Genomic DNA, 21,014 nt, shown 5'->3' with positions numbered 1-21,014 from the left:
GAATGGAATTTAATGATGAGTTATCGTATGTATGTGTGTGAGCGTCTGTATGTGTGCTTCACAGCACAGATGACTGAGCATTTTCGCTGAAAAGCTCAAAAACAACAAGATTTCCAACTATTCTACAGAGATAATTTTTTGTCACATGAGGCCATACTTTAAGGTAAAGACAATATATTGTCATCTGTGGCCAACTTTCTTCATAATTTAAGAGTAGAGTAGAGCTGATTGCCCACACTTTCATAATTCCTTTACGTCTCTCTGGGCAAGTTGTCAATTCAAAATAAAGTTCTAAAACTAATTGTGAATTACAGCACGACATTTAAAGGGGCACTATGTAGTTTTAGAGAAAAAATCAAGCTCAAAATTCTCAGAATAGCAATGAGTTTATTTTCTTAAATATCTGAATAAACAGGCTGTTCTCAGAGGGACATAAGGTCCCCAGAGCACTGTTCGAAGCTAGAAAGGTGGCGGGGTCCACCAAATGTAAACAAAGTACAGTATGAAATTTTGTAGTCCTTTAAGTTCGGTTTGTTTATGTAGTTTATTCAGTGATGAAGAGAAGAGAGTTTGTTTGTTTAGTTTTTTTTAGGCTAAACAAAAAGTCAGTCAATTAAGTTCTTTCCGTTTTCTAATTAAAGTTTATTCCCCAAAACTACAGAGTGAAGATTTCAACTGCACTCAGTGCTTTAAATTCACTGAGCTCAACTTTTCTTTTAGACATCTGATTCTAAGCCAAATTAAATATGTTAATAAAGAGGTTAAACATAACATATAAAATAACAAAATATCTTCGTCTCTTTCTCTCTTCATGCAAGTGTCTCACTGGTGATTAGTTTGACTCTTTGGCCTCACAAAGCAGAAACAAACATGATGGATGCTTGTGGGAACGCAAAACATCAGCAGCTGCAGTCTGATTGACTGACAGCGCCGCTGTCCAATCAGCAGCGGGTCGACTCCTCCGCGGCCAATCGGGTGCGAGGGGGCGGGAGTCGGAGTCTGAACAGCTTGTGAAGCTGCTGCTAGCTAGCCTAGCCGCGCTGCTGAGCAATGACATGCTTTGATACAGAAATGCTATTCCAACGGGGCACAGCGTCTCATCAGCTAGGCTAGCTTGCTGGAGTGGAAAATTAACTGTCTGCTAGCCAGGGACCCCTGGATATCATTCGTGTGCATCCACCTCTCCAGTCTGCGTGACTCTTGAAGACGCTGATTTATCCCGAAAGGAGACACGAAGAGGTGGCCATCAGAAATCGGGTAAGACGTGGTATGACTGAGCAGGGTATGAATCTGAGCCGCCACTGAACGGTGAAGCTATCTGATCCAGGCTACCGCACCAACGTCTCTCATGAGAGCTACAGGCTAGCTGCCCTGCTACCCCTGAATTCGCCGAGTAACGTTATAAGTCACGTCGGCTAACAGCTAACTGTTAACCCAGACAAAAAAAACCCCAGTCTGTCGCCTTGCCAACATGGCCAACACTGTAACCAAGCTGGCTAGTGGCTAGTTTGGTTGCAACCAGTATGTAATTGTGCCCACTGGAAGATTTTTTTTTTCTGTGTGTGGGGATTTTCCTTGGTTAACGTTAGCCAAGTTTAGATAACGTGACACGCTGTCAAGCTTAAGTTTATGAGATAAAGGCTGAGATAAAACTGCTGCACAGACCTGTGAGTGTGGCTACACTGCACCACGTTAACGCTTTTATTTCTGAGGTTGGGGGGTGAAAAATGGAGAAGACGCCTTCACGGTAGCCACTGTAAACGGGTTTACAGAGCAAATTGCATCTTCTAATTTACTGCAGTCACAGTGTCCTCTTCGTTGGGCTCGCTCCTGCCTGTATGACTTGTATTTAATGTTAATTAATGCTCGAGTTTATGTTGTTGTGCAGTCATTAGACTCTGCCTGCTCATGGTCACGATGGAGGCATTCCCTGACTTCAACTTCTGATTCCCTGTACTTGTGTTAAAGGTGCATTAAGTAGTTTTGGAGAATACATTTTAATCAGAAGAGAAAGATCTGTCTAAACAAACCCTCTTCTGACCTTTTTTAAAGGACAACACAATATCATTCTGTTGTACTTTGTTTATAGGCGGCGGACCCTGCCACCTTTCTTGCCTCGAACAGTGTTCTGGGGACCTTATCTCTCCTCTGAGAGCAGCTTGTTTATTCAGTTGTGAAACAACTCAGTATTTCCGATTTGTTTTATTGCCTCATTCACATTGTAGATATTAAAATTCTGCCTACATAGAGCCCCTTTTAATCATTGTGTTAGCTCCTCAGATGGATCCCCAGGTTGATGGATAACTCTCTGCACTGTTTTCTACTTCTTCCATTTCTTCTGGCGTCAATAACAGCCTTGCAAAGGCTGCAATAACACTTTAAATGGCCCCTTTATTCCTCACGTTAATGGCAGTGTAATCAGGCTTTAATGATGATGAAATGGATACCTTGATCTTGACTGTTTATTGGGGAAGAGCGGTTTTTTATTACCTCAATCATTTTGTAAATATTAATATTCTGAGTTGTACATTCTTCTCCAAAGCTACGTACTGCCCCTTTAAACAGCCAGTTAGCTGTTGTCGCAGTCAGTTTATCGCATCACGTTTGCATACTATTTATGGCTTTTCATTGATGCATTGGATTTAGGGACCATTTTCATCATTCAGTAATGTAAAAGGAGTCCAATGGGATGCTTTCATATATGTGCATATATATGATTCACATAACAGATTTTCATAATGGAGAGAGGCTGACACCAGACAAACGATTTGTGTGTTTTTAGCTTGCGTCCAGATTTGCTGCGAAACAATTATTTGTCAATGGACTGATCAGTTCCTCTCAGATTCAAAGACTGAAACTCGCTAGTAGGAAAATGTCTGTGAGCTTACACCCACCTAGGGAGACCAGTAATAGGTAGGCAAATACTGTGTAAGTGAAACCATTTCTGTTTTTGGGCAAGATTTGGGATAATTGCCCCCTCCTGTTTATCTCCCAACATTGTTTCTACCTTACACAACCAAGCCAGACTAAATGTCATGCTTCGGTAGCACAATGGCCGATAAGGCAGTATAATTGTTGGCAAGCTCTTCTGGCTTATATTTGTGTGGCCGGTTATAAAACTTGGTCAACAGCGCTGTGGAACAATCAGCAGATTAACCCGGCCCGAGTCTTTTATCTCGCAGATATTAATTTGGAGATATGTGGTCGGTCGTTTGGGGCTGAATGATTTGAAGGGGGTAGCAGCAACATGTGTGTCTTTCCAAACGCCAAAGGGGGGATCTTTTTGCAGCTGCTGAATAGTATAGTTTCTGTAATTATTGTCACACTGACAGACCTCTTCGCAGTCTCTCATTAAGGTTTCAGGGAGGTGAGAAGGGGGAGAGAGACATTTGGTCTGCTGCAGCTCTGTTCCTAGTGGGAGTCAGAGGGAGGATGGCCACTGTTTGCTGGGAGGACGATGGTGGAGACGTGCTTACCAGCATGACCTGCTTGGAGGCTGATATTATATTTCTCTTGGGCGTTGGGGCCAATTTGTGAGCCTTGTTAAAATGGCAATTAGGTGCAAATGCGCTCCATAGGTCCCCTATCAGCTGCCAGGTCGTGAGCTCAGATTCACCCCCCTGAACTGAAGCTTTCACTATGCATGTGTGCATGCTGATAATGCAGTGATGTGGCCCGGTAAACCTCATCTGTGTCCTATTTATAGCTCTTGTTGACTCAGATACCCTCTAACAGGGCTCATATTTGAAAGATCTAACAGTATAATCTCATGGACGCGCAGTGATGAGTTGCCCTTGCTTCTTTCTAAGTGGCCTCAAGCAACTAAATCTGTCCTCAAAGCCTGGGGGAAAAAAACCAACTGTGCTTCAGAATTTTAGCCAAAAATCTAATGTGGCCATAAATTTCCCTGCTAAAATGGCAAGCCCAGAAATCTTGTCGAGTAAGTGGCTTCAGAGTTCTCTTGAAATTGAGAAACAGGGGATTTTCTTTTTTTTGTCTCTCTTCTCTCTAGTTATCTCCCTAATCTAACATATTGCTTACACTCTCTTCCATTTCCTCTTTTCTTCATGATTTCGCCTCTTTCTGTCTGTCAAGTTTTTATTTGACTACCCATGTGTGCTTGAATGCTTGAACAGTCAGTAGCAAACGTACTTACTATGTGCTAACCAAAGTCACCTGCTGGGAAAAAAAGGGAATTTAGACATCTGAATGGTCAACAAATGGCTTCTAGTATGTGTCGTTGCCAATGCTTGCAAACCAGAGTCATCACAGACGATGCTTTTTGGTATGATGACATTTCACTTCTGCAAAACTGAGTGCGGTCAAGATATTTGCCACCATATCTCATTTGGAGTAAGGGATTTGACTTCCTCAGTGTAGGAGAAAAGAAGTGTGCAGTTTCATTTCTTTTTTCTCTATTAGTTAATTATGTCTCAGGCTTTTCTTTCCGTGGCTTTTGATGGTGTGAGAAGGAGGATGTGTGTACCGGCTGTTATTGTGGTGACAACAGTGTATCCAGGACTAAAAAAGCGCTATGTGCAAGAATGGGTTTTTAGAAGTGTAAATTTCCTTCTTATTGAAAGAGGACTTTTGAGGCACAGCTGCAGTTTCACCGTGATATGCTGAAGCTATTTTTAGGCTGCCCCTATTTCTTGATATTTTGTGTGAATGTGTTCACAGAATGAGTAGCTGACAGATCCATTTCACTCCATCATAGTGTTTAAAACATTTTAGCACGTTTGAGGAATTTTTAAATCTGTGAGCATATGAAGAACCATTCGAGCCTTCGAAATGGCTCTTCACATGGCTTTATTATAAGTCAATATCCTATCCCAAAATATGTTTATAATAGAAAGATTTGTGCTGCCTAATGTAACAGTATGCCTCGCAGACCAGAGTCTCTGCATGGCCAGAAACTGCGACTTTTATGCTCACACTGTACTGATAAATTGGCCGGCCATGACGTGGCTGCTCGCTAAATTTAAACAAGACAGTGCTAGTTTGTCCAGTGACTGTTCCAATCAAGCTTATTCAAAAAAAGATGACCGTGTACTCAACGATGATTAGAGATGATGAGTCAAAAATAGAGAGCAGTCCTTTTTGTGCAGTTCTGCTCTGTAAGATGGAAAAAATGGGGCTGCATATGGCTAAAAGATGTAGATAATTAAAGCCTGACCACAACTCAGATTTTGGGGCTGATTACGATATATAAGAACTTTCTGATATAATTATTGGCCAACAGTCCCTCGAATGTGATCATCAAACACAGGAGATGTTTTACAGTTTGACATTAAACTTCCCTTTGTATAATGACATGAATGGACTGAAAAAGTAAACTTCACTGGGAATCTGCATTATAATCTGTAAACAAAGTCTTCACAGTGGCGCATGTTGTCATAGACAACAAAAAAATATATTGGTTCTGGCCCAGTATCTACCATAATACTGGCCAACATGTTGGTCAGGCTCTACAGATAACATGATCTGTTGCACAACATGTAAAACATTTAGTAATTAAAAAGAAGCTCAATAAATTTTTTAGCGAAGATCTTTTGACAGTTTGTGGGAAACTGGATCTTTGAACTACTCAAACTGCATAACAGAGGACTAAAACTTTGGACATGCCAGAAATTCAACTGATCAATCAGGAGCCAGACTGTTGATTGTTCAGGCAACTAATCGGGTAATTGTCATTACATAACCTTGACTAGATCCACTTCACTGAGTTGACTGAATCGTCTGGCATCGTGATATCAAACAGTGATTTCTCCTCTGAAAAGCAGACGATCCAGTAAGCACCGTGGGGGAGGACTAATGCTGCTGTCAGGCAAGCTGTGAGCCAGAACCAAGGAGGAGACATAACAACAATGGTGACCACTATTGTCAAGATGGACGCTGCTTTTTGAAAACCAGCATATTGGCGTGGTAATGCATAAGTGTCATCTGAAAATTGACTTGTATACAGGCGGATATGTTGGTTGTGAGTGATTGAATAGGGAAAATGTAACCACTTTCCACGGAGGAGGGGGTTCATTCAGACCAAAGATGGATTCAAGTCTAAGGAGTCTTTCTGTTGGTTTGTGATTACAGCATCTTAATAACTTGCATTGCTGACTTTCAGAGTCTTGTTTGACATGGACAGCATTTTCTGATGATACCAACGATGGCTTTAAATAAAATGACATCAGACAATATTTCCAAAACAACACCCAGTTTCATCAAGCACAGTCCTCCCAGTGTTCAGAAAGCATGTAGACGACGACAGTTTCTGTGGAAACATGTCGTCTTGCTCGTCCCGCTCCTATCCGACATCTCGCTGATCTTGTTGATTTGTGCAGACCCCAGATTTTTGTGGCATCGCCATGCAATCTGGAATGCCTCCTGCTCTCAACATGCTCATACACAAGTTCCAACACGTGGCCCTCCCAGACATGTGTCCCAAGTGGCTTGTTTAGTCCTATTGTGACAGCACCCTAGGGCTCATATTTGCCAGGATGCACGAAACTAAAAGGAAGCCAGCGTATCAATTTCACCTCTCTGACACAGGCTGTCTGGGATTATTATCTTGTGGTTTACAAATGATCTGCTATTTTGACTGCAACAATAGCTTTTTCTCCCAGAAGGCTACACTCGCAACAAGGCTTACAGCTACAGCTCATTGCATGGCCTAATTTAGATTTTATGTTATCATGTCTTTTACTGACTCCTTAATGCTACTGGTAGTTTTTAAAGTAGCCCGACACCACACAAAACCAAACCACAAACAGATTTATTGTACAGTAGTGCTTGAAGTGAGGAATCCTTCTGCTTTGTAAACTTGGATTAGTCATTTGGGAAATCCCCCAGAGCTCTCTGAGTTGGTGAGGTAACCTGGAGGTTTATTTTGCTCTTGCCTTGATCCCAGTTTGCTTGGATGTGGCTATCATTGGACCTGTAAGCAAATGGGCCACCCAGAACAACAACTAGCAACTACAGCCACTGGCAGGGCGTGGATGCGGATGTGTAGGCTCTGCTGTTGTAGGTGGAGTCGGAGGAAATGGATCCTTTCTCACAGAGAGGTATTATGTTCTGCTAGGTCTTTGCTAACAGAGAGGATGTAAGTGTTTTTTGAGGCCAGTTGTAGACTACATTAAACTGAATTAGTGTATTTACTAGAAGGTACTAATCAGATAATGTTTTCAAAGACTAATGCGGTGGTCTTATGTCTTTATTCAGCCTGTAGGTTTTCTTTGGTTGTTGCGATGTATGATAAGGATGCCTTGATCAAGCTTTTCAAGGCAGATACAGATCACAAATGCACTTCATTCTTATTATCTTGGTTTGCTTTTTACTTTCTCTTTTCCAGTATGCTCCTATGTAAGATACTCTGTGAAGCCACAACGTACGTCTCGTGTTTGTGTCATACCTTTTTATGTCTCGAGCTAGTCTCACCATTCCAAAATAAATTACTTTTGTATGACAGCATTATACATTCACAGACAACAATTTTTAAATTTAGATTTTTATCAGCAGCTTACGCCGTGCGACATCACATCCTGTTCTTTTACAGCCACAAAAAAAAATGCAAGTAAGTTCGCCAGTGCCATCTGTCTGTGGGCTAGACAGTTGCATCACAACAATCCTGAAGCATGTGAAGTAAATAATATGCAGCCATAACTGAAGAGTGAAGTGAAAATGGGGAAGTGAAAATAAAGGAAGCCTTGTTTATTTGCGTTATCTGTGTAATGATTCTGAAATTCAGTAATGAGTATCCAGTTTTATGTTTGATAGAAGCCATAGATTTGAATACGAAATAGGCTTTTATTACAGTTCAGTACACAGCTCTAGATCAGGGCGGCCAAAGTGGGGCCTGGGGGGCCAAAGTTGGCCTGTCATGAGATTCAAATCATTTAAAAATGGGGAAATGTGGAAATTTTGATGGAAACTTTAAAAAATGATCAGGTGTTTTCAAAAGAATGTGAAATATCATGTCTAAGAATATCTATTGAAGTTAGCACGCTAACCAGCTAGCCTTGGCCTGTCCTGGTCCAAAACTTCAGTGCTAGCAGTGTCAGCACCTACACTTCCATGGTGCTCCAAGCTCACAGTCTGCACCACTAGCTCCGTTGCTACCTGAGCCAACTAGCTAATAGGAACTTGTTAACAGCATTTATCACTTACTCTGTTGAAATCCTGCCCCTATTTGTACTAATTATTAATTTGACTGGTGGCAAATGCTTACATATAGCACCATCAAGTAATTATGATATAAATGCAGCTGTTTTTCTTGGTTTTTGTAAGAAAAACGCTCTTTAAATATGTAGGATCCTTTATTAATTTTTCATTGTCACAATCTGAGAACGGCGGGCAGAGTGACACTTAGAAGTCACTTGGGATCCTAGTACCATTTTGCATCGTAAAACGCGCTATAAAATAGGTGTTTGCTTTCAGCCCACACCCTGCTGTTAAATTTTAGTTTTGGCCCTCCAAGGGAGGAGGTTTTGGCACCGCTGCTCTGGAGCAATGAAAGAGCTTTTCGGTTACGCATCATATCATTTGGATACGATTCTCACAAATACTGCTCTTGTCTTTTTGAAATATGTTCTCTGTAGAATAATCAGAGTCGCTGGGGTCAGATTGAGCATTTTGTGGCCAAATTGCTATGCAACATGTTTCAAACAGTGGCGTTTGTGTACGCTTCTCACAGATTTGTTTTGAGCACAGAGTGAGCCTTTTGATGTGAAATTGGCCTCAAAGACAGCTTGAAACCTTTGGTGTTAGTTGTTGCTATGAGAGTAAGTCTCTGGCAATTCTCAAAGGACATGAGCTCCGGTCTATTTTAGGCCATTCTCAACTGTTGAGGGTGATCTCGAGGGGTGGATAACCAACTGCTTTCACACAGTCAGGAGTCTATATGCTTAGCCCAAAACTCTTCTTACTGGAACAATATGATTTTCCTAATGGGGGAACATCATATTAACTCCCAGCAACAGGACATGATCTCTGCTCCTAACTGAAGTACATTACATGCATCAATGCAAAGCAAAGATAAGTTATCAGGACTCATCTTTACTCAGAGGTCAAGCCTGCTCTCTGTCAGATTGCATCACTTTCCCATCATCCGGTCACCCTTGTGTCCACACTTCCTGTCTCACAGCTGGCCTGCCAAGTCTCCCATGACCCTTTGCTGCTGTGCTGCTGTTTTGTTTTGAGAGAATCTAGGACAGCTGGGATGAGATGCAGTCTCATGGGTTTCAGTTGCTGTGGTGCGACTCGAAAAAAAAAAGCATAAATTTATCGACCAGTCCCGCGCTGTCCATGGATGAAGTGGACCAGCCCCCCCGTGGCCGAAATGCGAGTTTTGGTGTGAGTTGGAGGAAGTGCAGCAGTGCCAGAGGGGCTGAGTGAGCAGTGAGCATACAGAGCACATTCCAGAAGGCAGCAGAGGCTGTGATTTTAGCAGGCTGTCACAGGGATTAGGTTACTCTGTCTGCCTCTGTGAGCTCATGCTTTTGCTGTCTCAGTGCCTCAGCAATCCTGTCGAGCAGTGGTACGCTATTCGCGCCTGCTGCGAAGAGAAAGGGATCCATAATTGTTCTCATTGGCTTGATTAGATATACAGTATCCAGTTGTTGCGACTCCATTTTTACAAAGATGAATGTCAGTGTGAACCATTCACTGGAATCCATGCTAATACCATTCCAGTCCTTTCCTTCTTATGCATTGTATCCCAGTATCATGCATTGCCAAATAAGCCACTGGGTGCGCTCTTTGACTGGATCTCGTGTGTTTGTGTGTGTGTGTGTTGTTACAGAGGTACAAGGTGTTGTGGCAGCAGCTATAGACTGCAGGATGTGGTGAACTCTTGTCACTGTTGTTTCATAGTAACTCGCAAAGTTGCACCCTGCATCTCTATTGCACAGCTGATGTGCAGTTGTTGCGGTTTGTGGTTTATAGTGCTATTAGAGTTGCCCTAACATTCATTGCCCTTTTTTTTGGGCGGGGGGGGGGGGGATATTAGAAAATCCCACCCCAGCGCTTTTTATTTACTGAAGATAACAGTGCCAGCTTTGGGTTATTGCTCTTTGGCTGATGGGGAAACAGTTGTGAACAGTGTTGGCACTCTTGAGAACATGAGTGGATTACTGATAGCAACACTGGTTGACCTGTCACTGGCCCACAGCTGTTGCTGAGGCAGTAGATAAGATGGGCCCACTCTGTCAGCTTGGTATTTAGTAGTTGATTGTGCTGTATATTTGCATGACACAGATGGGCTCACTCACAATAAAACTGTCGTATCACTGGACGGAGAGTTCAATACATTGACTGTATATAAAACAGACAGAGCCTCCAGGTGTGAAAGGTGAAAGCACTTTTGACTTACATTCTTTCTAACGGCCAGCAGGGGGCGACTCCACTGGTTTAAAAAATGAGTCTCATTGTATGTAAGATTATGAGAAAATGACTCTACTTCTCACTTGCTGTTTTACCTCAGTAAACAGTTTATCCCTTTGTTAAAAAGACATGGGTTCCTTATAAACCTTAGTTTCATTATGCAGATTATTGAACTATTCCCAATTTTGCTGTGGACTACCCTCAAGAACCCATGGGGGTTCATGGATCTCACATTAGGAGCTACTGTTTAATAGATTATGAAATAATTAGTTGCTGTGCATTTCTGGTGTGAGGGAGCAGCTGTTGAGCTAGTGTTAATGCAGATGAAATACTTTCTGCTGCTTTACACTGCTGTTGAACCATCCGAAAGCTCTCATTATGAAGTTGCCAAAGGTAGTGCTACCTTTTAAATTATGTTCATGTCAAAGCAAAATTTCCAAATACAGATGTTTTTCTCTGTCAGCACCTCGCTATGTAATACTGCAAGGGAGATTAGTAGCCCCAGGCAGGCACAGTTAGCTGGGAAAACCCTGCAGCCACCAGATCTGACCACCTGTCTTCAATCCATGTGGTCTGGTCGGCCTTGTTGACAGCCTCAAAGCTCGTGCATACAGATTTGGTTTTGCTTTATGTCTGGTACCCAAGTTATTTTCAGAGTTGGACATGCTTCTACAAAACATCTATACAACTAGTTACTCATTACAAAGGTCATAAGCTATTTGATGGGGAGCAGTGATTCATCGCATCATTTAATCTGTGACAATCGAGTCCTAATTTCCATTTTCCCCTTTTCCCTTTTAAAATCCGGGTTAGTTCTCCTTCACCTGCATGCTTTTCTGAATAGTCACTTAACAGCTTTATTGTATCTCTTCATCAAATGTTGAAAGAGTCAAATGTGTCGATAACAATGCTGATAAACTAATGTCACTATTCAAATAGCGCTTTAAGAGGATTTGTCAATCGAAAGGAAAATTAAAAGCCAACCATTTTAGTTATAGAGTAATCATTCCAGTAAATTATTATGTATTTATTTTTTAGAAAAAATGCCAAATATTTTTTCTAGTTCCAGATTCTTCGAAAAGGATTTGCTGTTTTGTACTGTTGGAAGGCATCATTTTGATGTCACAATCACTATCACATCATCATCAATATTTTGACATTTTAAAGACTGAACAATTGATCAATTCTTTGTGAAAGTAATTGTTAGCTGCAGCCCTGTAATCAAACTGACAGATTATGAGAGAACAACTGCTCCAGACTTGGTGCATCTCAGGTACCGTCATGATCTGTTTTTGTGATCTCAGAACTTGATTAGACACCCTTTAAACTCAAAGAGGCTCCCGCAAGCTCAACCTAGCATGTTTGCTTCAACAGCAAACATATAAAACTCTGGTACAACTCTGGAGGTTTGCTGTTTATGTATGAGTAACAAATGGAAGCACAAAATCACACTTGGATCACACTTGCATAACTCTGCGGGGTCGGTGATGGATTGAGTACCTGTTAATTCCGCCAGGCAGCAGGGTAAACGGAGATCCACTGTGTATATGACACCGTTGGAGCAGTTTGACCCGCCTGACCTTGTTTTTAGTGCTGTGGAGTGTCGTGTGGCCTTGGCTCAGTCTGGAGCTGCGCGATTAGCTCGGAGCATCTGTCGCCCAACTTTTTGATCCTCCCTCACATCTGCACCAGCGTAAGTCACTGCGGCGTTAATGTGCACTTAGTGCTCAGTCACTCTAGACGTTGGGGGGGGTGAAGGCAGTTAAAAGAAAGTGAGACTTGGATGCCGAGTGCTCTCTCGAAGCGGGAGATAGCTGAGAAAGGGATAGTACATTGATGATTATTTCATGTGCTGTATGGAGAGTACAAAATGGAAAAAGATAGTAAGGGAGGGATGTTGTAAATGGAGAAGGAGTGCATATACACACTTGTCAGCCTCTTTGGCAGACAGCTATCCAGCCCAGCCCAGGGAGTGGAGGGATTGTTGCTTTTGTCTTGGTGAAAGAGGCAGCACTCGAGGAGAGTAAATCAGCTCTTTGTTTTTCTGTGCCGCTCCCTAACATGTCTCCCAGTGTTCATTAATTTAATTAGAGATGGAAAAGGAGCAGGCAGTGACATGCCATTAGATAAAACCACAGCATACACCCATAATGTGCCTTGGTAAACGAAGTTGAAAAACACTCAGTAGGGAAAGACCACAGGAGACCCCCTTAAAGCCAGTTTGGGATCTTAGCATTGCACGTTTTAGCTTTAAGCTCTTGTCATGATCTAATGCACCTTTCATCCACCCAAGAAGTTCTCCTCAGATTAGCCGTGGCTTATTTACAGTGTATTTGACTCCTTTTGGCTAATCATGCTGTACATAAGCTTATGTTTGCCTAAGATCAGGTTCAGGGGCCCATCTCAAAACCAGCTGCAGCTGAAACTTAGACACTGCTGCCTCAAATAAAAAGACCAAGAGCTCTCAATCAATGAGGTCAGTGTCTGGTCCCTGAAGTCAGGCGGGGGGTGGGGGGAAAGGTGAAACTCCATCCACTCCCATGACATCAGAGCAGCTAAGCAGCCGCTTCAGTAGTGCCCTGCTCCTTTAGTGCTGCAGTTTTAACCTAAGCATGGCCGAGCTGTGCCCGTGGCTACATGGGTCATAAGACCAGTCGGTTGTGAATGTGCTCATTGTTGAGCACAAACAAGTTTTGATTGTGGATCACAGCACTCCCAAATGATAATTTTAACATGACCAGGGAACTTGAAAGTTCTTGTGATAAGCAACTTCGCAAACAATGGAGGCTTGCTTGTAACGCGGATTACATAATCACAGCATTTGCATAGGCTGCACACTCAGGAATATTTATAGGCTCATGCTAAATTTGAAGCAGTATCCTCCATCATTAGTGCTCGGTGAGAGCTTCACTTGCTGACGTAGCCACTCTGCTGACGCACAGTGCCCCTCTTCTTCACTTCCCTGTTGCAGTAATCTTGCTCTGCCATCTTCCTGGCTCCCAGGTTCATGTGTGATGCCTGACACAATAGACAATCGTTGGACAGCTTCTGAGAGGAAATCATCCCCTCTGTAAATTTATGAAGAATGTGGATACTAGGAGATTGGCCCTGTATACTCTGACTGAAAAGAATAGTCATTTACATCTGTTATTTCAAGAGTACAATTGGTGGGGTGAGATTAGGTCTGAAGAGACTAAACTGTGGAAATGGTAGCTGGCATTTCTTCTGGATATATTTGGATAAAACTCTCCATATCTTGACATGAACAGTGGCCTTCCAGTCACTTAAACAGAAATAAAGGTTTTGTGTATCATAAAGAAAACTGTGGGCAAATTCTGAGAAGAATCAAATTGTAATCATCATGCGTTGTCTGTTTTTATGTTTTCTAGGTCAACAGAGACGTATCTGAGCCCTTGAAGTTCTCAGCTTTGATGCAGTACAGGTACAGCTGTCTATTTCAAACACAGTTTCTAAATTTACTTTTGGCGTGTCTTACAGCACCTAGTTATTGTGTACAGAGCAAAACGCAAAATTGGAGAATAAAATGTATGAAGGATGGATAAATGGAGAGGAAACAGATGCTATTAGTTCATGGATAGCTGAGGCATGTCTGTCAGTATTGTATACCACCTTTCCTTATCAATTTTCTTGTGGAAACCATTTATTGTTGCAGCAGAATTGGTGTCATAGTTTTGCCCTCATCATTGCATGTGTTCCAACTTCATCACTGCTACTATAAGACAACACTCAACATTAGTTTCTGTAATGTTGAAAATTCACTCTGACGCTCGTTCTCTGTCCTCTCCTCTCTCTCCACCAGTGCACCTAGTGCAAGATGACGGAAGAGGTGATTGTCATCGCCAAGTTCGACTACATGGCCCAACAGGACCAGGAGCTGGATATCAAGAAAAACGAGCGCCTCTGGCTCCTCGACGACTCCAAGTCCTGGTGGAGGGTTCGAAATGCCACCAACAAAACAGGCTTTGTGCCTTCCAACTATGTGGAGAGGAAAAACAGTGCCAGGAAAGCTTCTATTGTCAAGAATCTCAAAGACACACTTGGTAAAACAATCTGTTATTATCTCTTAAGTTTGCATGTGTTGAATTCAACATGTGATAGTTTAATAAGCAGGATTTTCATTTACCTGTATAGGTGTTTGCACTCTAAACATGTCCTTCAGTCACTCATAGTATCTATCTGACTGACTTGCTTTCTGATTTATACACATTGGCTGTTGTTACTCAACCTAGATGCAGCTGCATCAGAGAACAATGTCTATCTAGGCCACAACTTACCTCAGTTTGTTTTTGACCACAGTCTTGTGGTGTCTAATGTACAGTAAAACAGCCTTCACAGGAAGATGGTCTCAGGCTGATGTCTGATTGGTTGAAATGCTGAGAGCTGCTTTCACAGCTCTCACAGCAAACAGAGACCGACACTTTAGTATCTGATTGGATTGTCTACAGTGTAGTGTCTCATGTAGGGTGCTGTTTTTCCATTTCACCTTGAGGGATTTGCACAGGTAAGACAGAGATGCATTTATTTTATTTCAGGTGTTATATTGAAGTTTTGATACAGATATAATGGTTTGCTTTGTTTCATGGCTGTGGTACGAACAAAGACATTTTGCTGGTCCTTGTGCCTCGCTCCTCTTTCTGTTTGTGTGTGAGCAGCTATAACAGCCAGGATTGATACAGCACAGGTGTTGTCTGCTCTGTCAACACAACAGTAATATTTCTGGGCACTGCCATTCGCCAAAGGGCCTTGTACTTCATGCAGAAGCCAAGTGAGACTGCGTATGTAAGCCAAGGTTACCATTTGTCATAGCGTAATTCTTCCTGATGACAGACAGCCATGATCATTTGGGATATACACTCTGACCACTGGCATCCAGTCTGGAACACGGCCACATAGCCCGCCATTTGTTTTGTTTCACATTTCACTTTTTTGCTAATTTTCTCCTGTGTGCCAGCTTTAGTTTTTGATGCTTTTCACGCTCTGATCTTCAACTTGTTCTGCTGTGCGGAGCTTTAGTGTCTCATTTAAGAGCATGATGGGATAACCATGTTTGTTTGTGTTTGTTTAGCCCAGATCTCATCAGATTAGGTTAGAGGTTGTACACCAGCCACTGACACTTAAAGGCACACTCGAACAGGCCTGCATTATGTTGACATTAAAATCGAGTTGACCGGTTTTATGAAGGCGTGAGATATTGATACAGTGCTTTATATTCATTCATTGCATTTTGGTTTGCTGAGCGAGAACGACGAAGCCAGCATCTGCTGTTTATAGGCCCGCTCGACAAAAACAGAATATCTAACCACGCTTGTGAGAATGACACAACATATACCCTTATCTACTTCACCCATGTTTGATGTGGTGATGCTGATGTTGCGCTGCGTAGGATGACCTGTGCGAGGAAGTTCTGAGACCCGGGGTTGCTCGTCCTCACACTGTAGACCGAAAGAGATATAGATGGGGGTGCTCTTAGTACTGTTAACCAGAAGTGTGTCATCAATTTATGACTCTATCGTGCACTGCAGTGTTTGCAAAACACTTATCAGTGTGACACGTGAGCCTCGTCTTCCTGTAAGCTGCAGTGTCTCTTTTTAAATGTGAGTGTGAGAGTCTGGTGACAATCGGACTGCCCTGTTTGCTGAAATGCTCTGATGAAATGTGATACACGAACAGGAAGAGGCCTCTTTACTGAAGCTGTTTGTGTATATACAGCTCATTCACTTTTTTTTTTTTTTTTTGCACTCGCAGACATCTTCTTAAACCCACATACTTCACCCCAGAATTCACCCCAGAGTTTACACTATATAATGTTCCTCTTGCCTTGTTCTGTTGTGTATACTTATTTCCATCTTATTTTCCCTATGAAAAAGTGTTTCTTTTTTTTTTCTCTTTAACATGGCAAGTTTTTCCTTGCTAGAATCGAGGGTCTACAGACAATGAATGTCGTTCACAGTACAGACAGTAAAGCCCACTGAGGCAAAGTAATTGGGATTTTGGGCGTTATGAATTGAATCAATTTGATTTAGATATTTCCTCCGACTGAGCTAGCTAACTTCCAGTTTAGTGTCTGTCCTAATGGGAATAAAATCTGCAGTACCTCTCGACTGTTACTGAACATAATTATTGTCAGAGAAATAAGTCATTTGACTGGGGTTCTGGCAGTCCAAAAATATATACATATGTATATGTATATAGCTGCTTCTTTCACAATGTAAGTTTTTGGGAAATAGTCTTTCTAAGGTTGTAATTACAGAGTTTGGCCGCTACAATAGTTGGTTTCAAAGTCATCCTGGGGGCTTGATTAAGCTAACCAAAGTTACAGCTCTGCTGAGGACGACACTGTTTATGTTTACATCCCACCCATTCTTCTTTCTGTGTGGTGACACTGGAAGTAGAGAGAAAACAGTTCCTTCATGAAACTGCTCACAACAAGGTTAGTGGATTATATTGACTAATTGTGTCACAATTTCTGGAAAGGGTTAGAGACATTGCCGTTGAGCTTATCACATGAATTTTTCTGCTGCTTGGCACACCAAAAACCAGAGTGCCATTATATTTGAGAGAAAGCAGACATTTCTATGTCTGGGATCTCTAAAACTCAGCAACTCACACCAAATAAGAGGGAAAAAATACTTACGAATCTGGGGGGAACTGTCCCTTCAAGACCTTTCCTCTTTGTTTTGGCTCGGCTTGAGCACTTCTCGTTTGTCCTGCCTGTTTTGCCCTTAACTGTCTAGGTTTATATGTCTGTTATGGGTGTGTGTGTCTATGCGTGAGGTTGGGTGGGGGTATGTGTCGTCATTCACCCACAGCCACGAGCCTCCCAACAAACTTCCCACCTGTCACTACATCCATTGATCAAATAACCTCAGGTGAACAGCTGCACGAATGACACACAGGCGGCTCAGGTCGCACACACAAATCCCATAAACCACAGGCTAATGTAAAACACGAGTTAAGACGAAACGGAGCCTTGTTAAACAGCGATACCATCATAGAGGGCTTGTAAATACTTCACCTTCATTTATTATTTTTTATGATCTATAAGTAGATTTAAGAGATTTTAGCTGGTGGATTGTGGGTGGTTGTGTTTTTCTTTGTGTGTGTGTGGGAGAACAATAAGAAACAGTGCCTGTATGAAGACCGCACGTTAATATTTTATGTGGGAGGAAAGAATCTTTCCCTTTTTTTCTTTTTTTGAATCAAGCCTGTCGCTGGGTGTGGACTGGTGTCATCGTTTAGAAGAATGTGTGAGACTGATCCGTCTGCAGATGGCTGTGTGTTGGTGTGTGTGTGTGTTTCAGTGTTAGAGGACTCATGTTTCCTGGGTTTGTTGTGAAGTTATGAGTGTGTCTGCAACCAACTGCTGTCATGTGACACTGAGCACTCTGACTCATTGAGCTGTTGCAACGTCCCCACAGATCCCCATTTTTTTAAAAACGACACCCTCTTTCTAACGCAACTCTACCACTAAATGATGGAATAGCTCCTTTACTTTCTCCATATCTCTCTTCTTTCATCTCTTTTTCTTTCTCCGAGTCGGAGCGTCAACCTCCCCCCCTTCTTCCCTCCCTCCGTCCTTCTTCCCCTTTCCATGAGGCCTCTGTTCTCAGCCTTCCAGAGCTGAACCGGAGGCCTCTCTGTTCCTCGCTCTCATTGGCCGAGCCTGACCCACATGCTCACCGAGTGGGCCGCCCCTGCTCCGCTATCCGCCCCAGCTCTCTGGGTGTTCACATGGAATAACTCTACAGCTGCAGTGGGAAGAGAGCAGGGGCCGGGAAGGAGACAGACAGAGAGCGAGGGAGAGCCAGCGAGCCCAAAATGGACATGGCTAACCTATTCAAACATTTCTTTCGTGAGTTTTTTTTCTTCAACTTTCCTCCTCTTTTGTAGTTACTTAATCAAAGTTGTTCTGACTTGTCTGTGGTGTGAGGAGCCTTTTGTCTGAAGTTTGAGCGGTTCTTTTTTTTTCTCTCAGGGTTGTCAATCTGTTTGCTTTTTCTTTTCTTTTTTTTTTTCATCTTCCGTTTCTGATTTTTCACTTTGGTTAGTAAGTTGGTTTCAGCTTCAGGTCGGCCAGAGGTACGTGTCATAATTAGAGCGGGCAGGAAACTGATTTTTGTGCTAACATGTTGTGCTGGCAGGGCGAGGGAGAGAGGGTGTCTCAGCAGCTTTTGAGGCTGTCTGTGAGAGCGGCTGCAAACACTGGGTGGATATGCTGTTTGAAAAGCCTTCTGCTGAGCTGAAGCCTGTAATTGCCTCAGCAATCCTTCTCTGTCTTTCTTTTACACACACACACACACACAGTGGTATGTTTTTTTTTTTCTAGTTTGTCCTACTGAGTGGGCTGCAGCTGACTGGATTACATTATCATGCTTGAAGACCCCCTCCTCTCTGCTCTGTTTAGGAATATCTTGGAGACATGGTCTGTTTTCTTTTATGCTGCCCTCGGGGCGAGCTCGCTCATTCTGGGAGGGTCCCTCCACCCCACCACCAGTCATGAGCTACAGTTGAAGGGGACGCGGGGTGTTCATGTAGAACACTGTAGTCATTGTGCAGAGGGGAGGAAGGGGTCTCTGCTGATTGATGGGACCCGGGCTAACATCTCCTGCACCTCGCCCGGTTATCAGAGGAATGTCATTACCTCGGCAGCTCCGCGGTTCATGGATACTTTACAGCCACACTGACACACTTTTTCAAAAGGCCCTGGCGCACACCCATGTTGTAATCTCACCTTGTAACTGTTGAGTGGTATCTCCTGTCTCTGCCTATCTTCCCTACTTGTGTTTATGTGTGTGTGCGCGTGTTCGCTGACTGGCCTTGTTTGTAGCCTGACGAATCCAGAGAGTGTAAAGGGCTGAGAAGACGATAGAGATGAGCTAACAAACCTTTTGCTTGTGTAAACTGAGAGCTGTTAGTCTCCCTTTTCTCTCTCTCTTTCCCCTCCCTCTGTTTTCCTGTTTCTCAGCCTCCCCAGCGAGCGGAAACTCTAATTTGAGCCACATTTTCTGCCTAAGCTTCGGAGGAGTGCAGGCCAGAGAGGAAGTGAGAAGTTAGAAGGAAGTTGAATCATTGTGCAGGGGTCTGTCAGTTGGACTTCTCCCCTATCCCTTTCCAACTCCCACTTCTTTTCCCTCCAAACCACCACTCGCTCGTTCTCCAGACCAGAAAAGCAAAAGACACGATCATAATTAAGAGATTGGCGGCTGAGTCGTCAACGTCACTTACTCAGGCCTCAGATGTTTTTCTCTGGTACGGCTGTCTACCCTGTTTTTACTGTCTTCTGCCATTAAGGGATGACTTAAGAGGAAGTGAGCTGTGGTCTGGTCTTGTTGAAGAGCGGCCAGTGCTGTAAACATGTTTGGAGAGAACTGTGGTGACGTCTACAGCACAGCTCATTAATTTCTCTGATTAATTGATTAACTGTGTGGTGTACCGTGTGGAAGAGCTGCAACCATGAATTAATTGAAATTTAATTAACATTACTCATTTTTTTATTTATTTATTCATTTTTTTACTGGTTCCAGCTGTTTATGTGAGGATTTGATGTGTTTCTTTGTTGGGTTTTAGACTGATATTTATAGGACAAATTAGTTAACCGTTCATTTTATGAAAATGATGGGTAGATAAAAATCACAAGTGGTTAGCCTAGTCAGCAGAATGTCAACAAATGACAAAACAATGTCCGTCAAAAGTACCCAGAGCACATGGTCACGTCTTTAAAAGTCTTGTTTTGTCCAAACTGAAAGATATTCCAATTACTATCTTTGATTAATAAGAAAACAAGAAAATACTCCCATTTGTCTGTTTTTATTAAGAAATGGTTAAACAGTTAATTTCCATATTCAGTGGTAGAAATAAAAAAGGGCACCAGCTGTATGTGGGCACCCTAGAGGGCACTTTCATCATGTTTTATCCTCTATAGGAGCATCCAAGAGGGCATTTTTGCAATGTTTTTTTCAACATGGGGGCATCCCTCGAGTCCTCAGTGATCAAATAGTTTCTGATTAATTTTCGACCAATTAAATCCTCCAGCTCTAATTGTCTGGTTTCCTGATTTGAATGGCTCAGCTGTTTTTTCCGGGGGTAATAACCTCTTGTTGAACTCAAATTAGTTTGTGTTAATTTTTTTTCCTAGTTAAACATCCATGACCTTAGTCAACTGGCTATTGAACCTCAATACTTTGTTACTGTATGAAACCAACAAGTAAATCATCGAGGTTGGGACACTGATCAGTTATGCAATGACAGCTTTAAAATCTTATTTAATTTATTTGTTTAAAAATAGATTTTGAGATGGAGGGTCTTTAAAGGGGCACTTTGTACAAAATTTCAATCTGAAGAGAGAGATTTGTTTGCCTACATAAACAAACGTTTATGACTGAATTAACAAACTGACCTTACCGCAACACATTTTCATTCTGTTTTACTTTGTTTATATGTGGCGGACCCTGCCATCTTTCCAGCTTCAAACCTTATTTTCCTCTGAGAATAGCTTGTTTATTCAGTTATGGAAAAAATAAATATGTCTGAGTTTGTATTATTACCTCAGTACTGAATATTAATATTCTAAGTTACATGTTTTTCTCCAGAACTACATACTGCATCTTTAACATTCATAA

The 21,014-nt window shown here is 42.3% G+C and overlaps 1 protein-coding gene across 2 annotated transcripts in view; it reads left to right on the top strand.

Annotated features, from left to right (window-relative positions):
• The first annotated feature begins 975 nt into the window (after positions 1-975).
• Positions 976-21,014, top strand: part of nck1b (NCK adaptor protein 1b) — a 30,213-nt gene continuing 10,174 nt past the window's right edge. The window contains exons 1-3 of one of the 2 annotated variants that reach the window (XM_037079148.1): positions 976-1,257; positions 13,764-13,816; positions 14,195-14,435. In XM_037079148.1, coding sequence (XP_036935043.1) covers positions 14,210-14,435 — 226 coding nt within the window. In that variant the 5' untranslated portion in view covers positions 976-1,257; positions 13,764-13,816; positions 14,195-14,209. Of the gene's footprint in view, positions 1,258-13,763; positions 13,817-14,194; positions 14,436-18,095; positions 18,248-21,014 lie in introns of those variants that run through there. The other variant, XM_037079149.1, reaches the window with a different exon arrangement.

This window comes from Acanthopagrus latus, chromosome 19, assembly GCF_904848185.1.
Source record: "Acanthopagrus latus isolate v.2019 chromosome 19, fAcaLat1.1, whole genome shotgun sequence".
Lineage (NCBI taxonomy): Eukaryota > Metazoa > Chordata > Actinopteri > Spariformes > Sparidae > Acanthopagrus > Acanthopagrus latus.
Note: the sequence above shows the minus strand (reverse complement) of the source record. Positions and strands in the feature narration are given on the sequence as shown.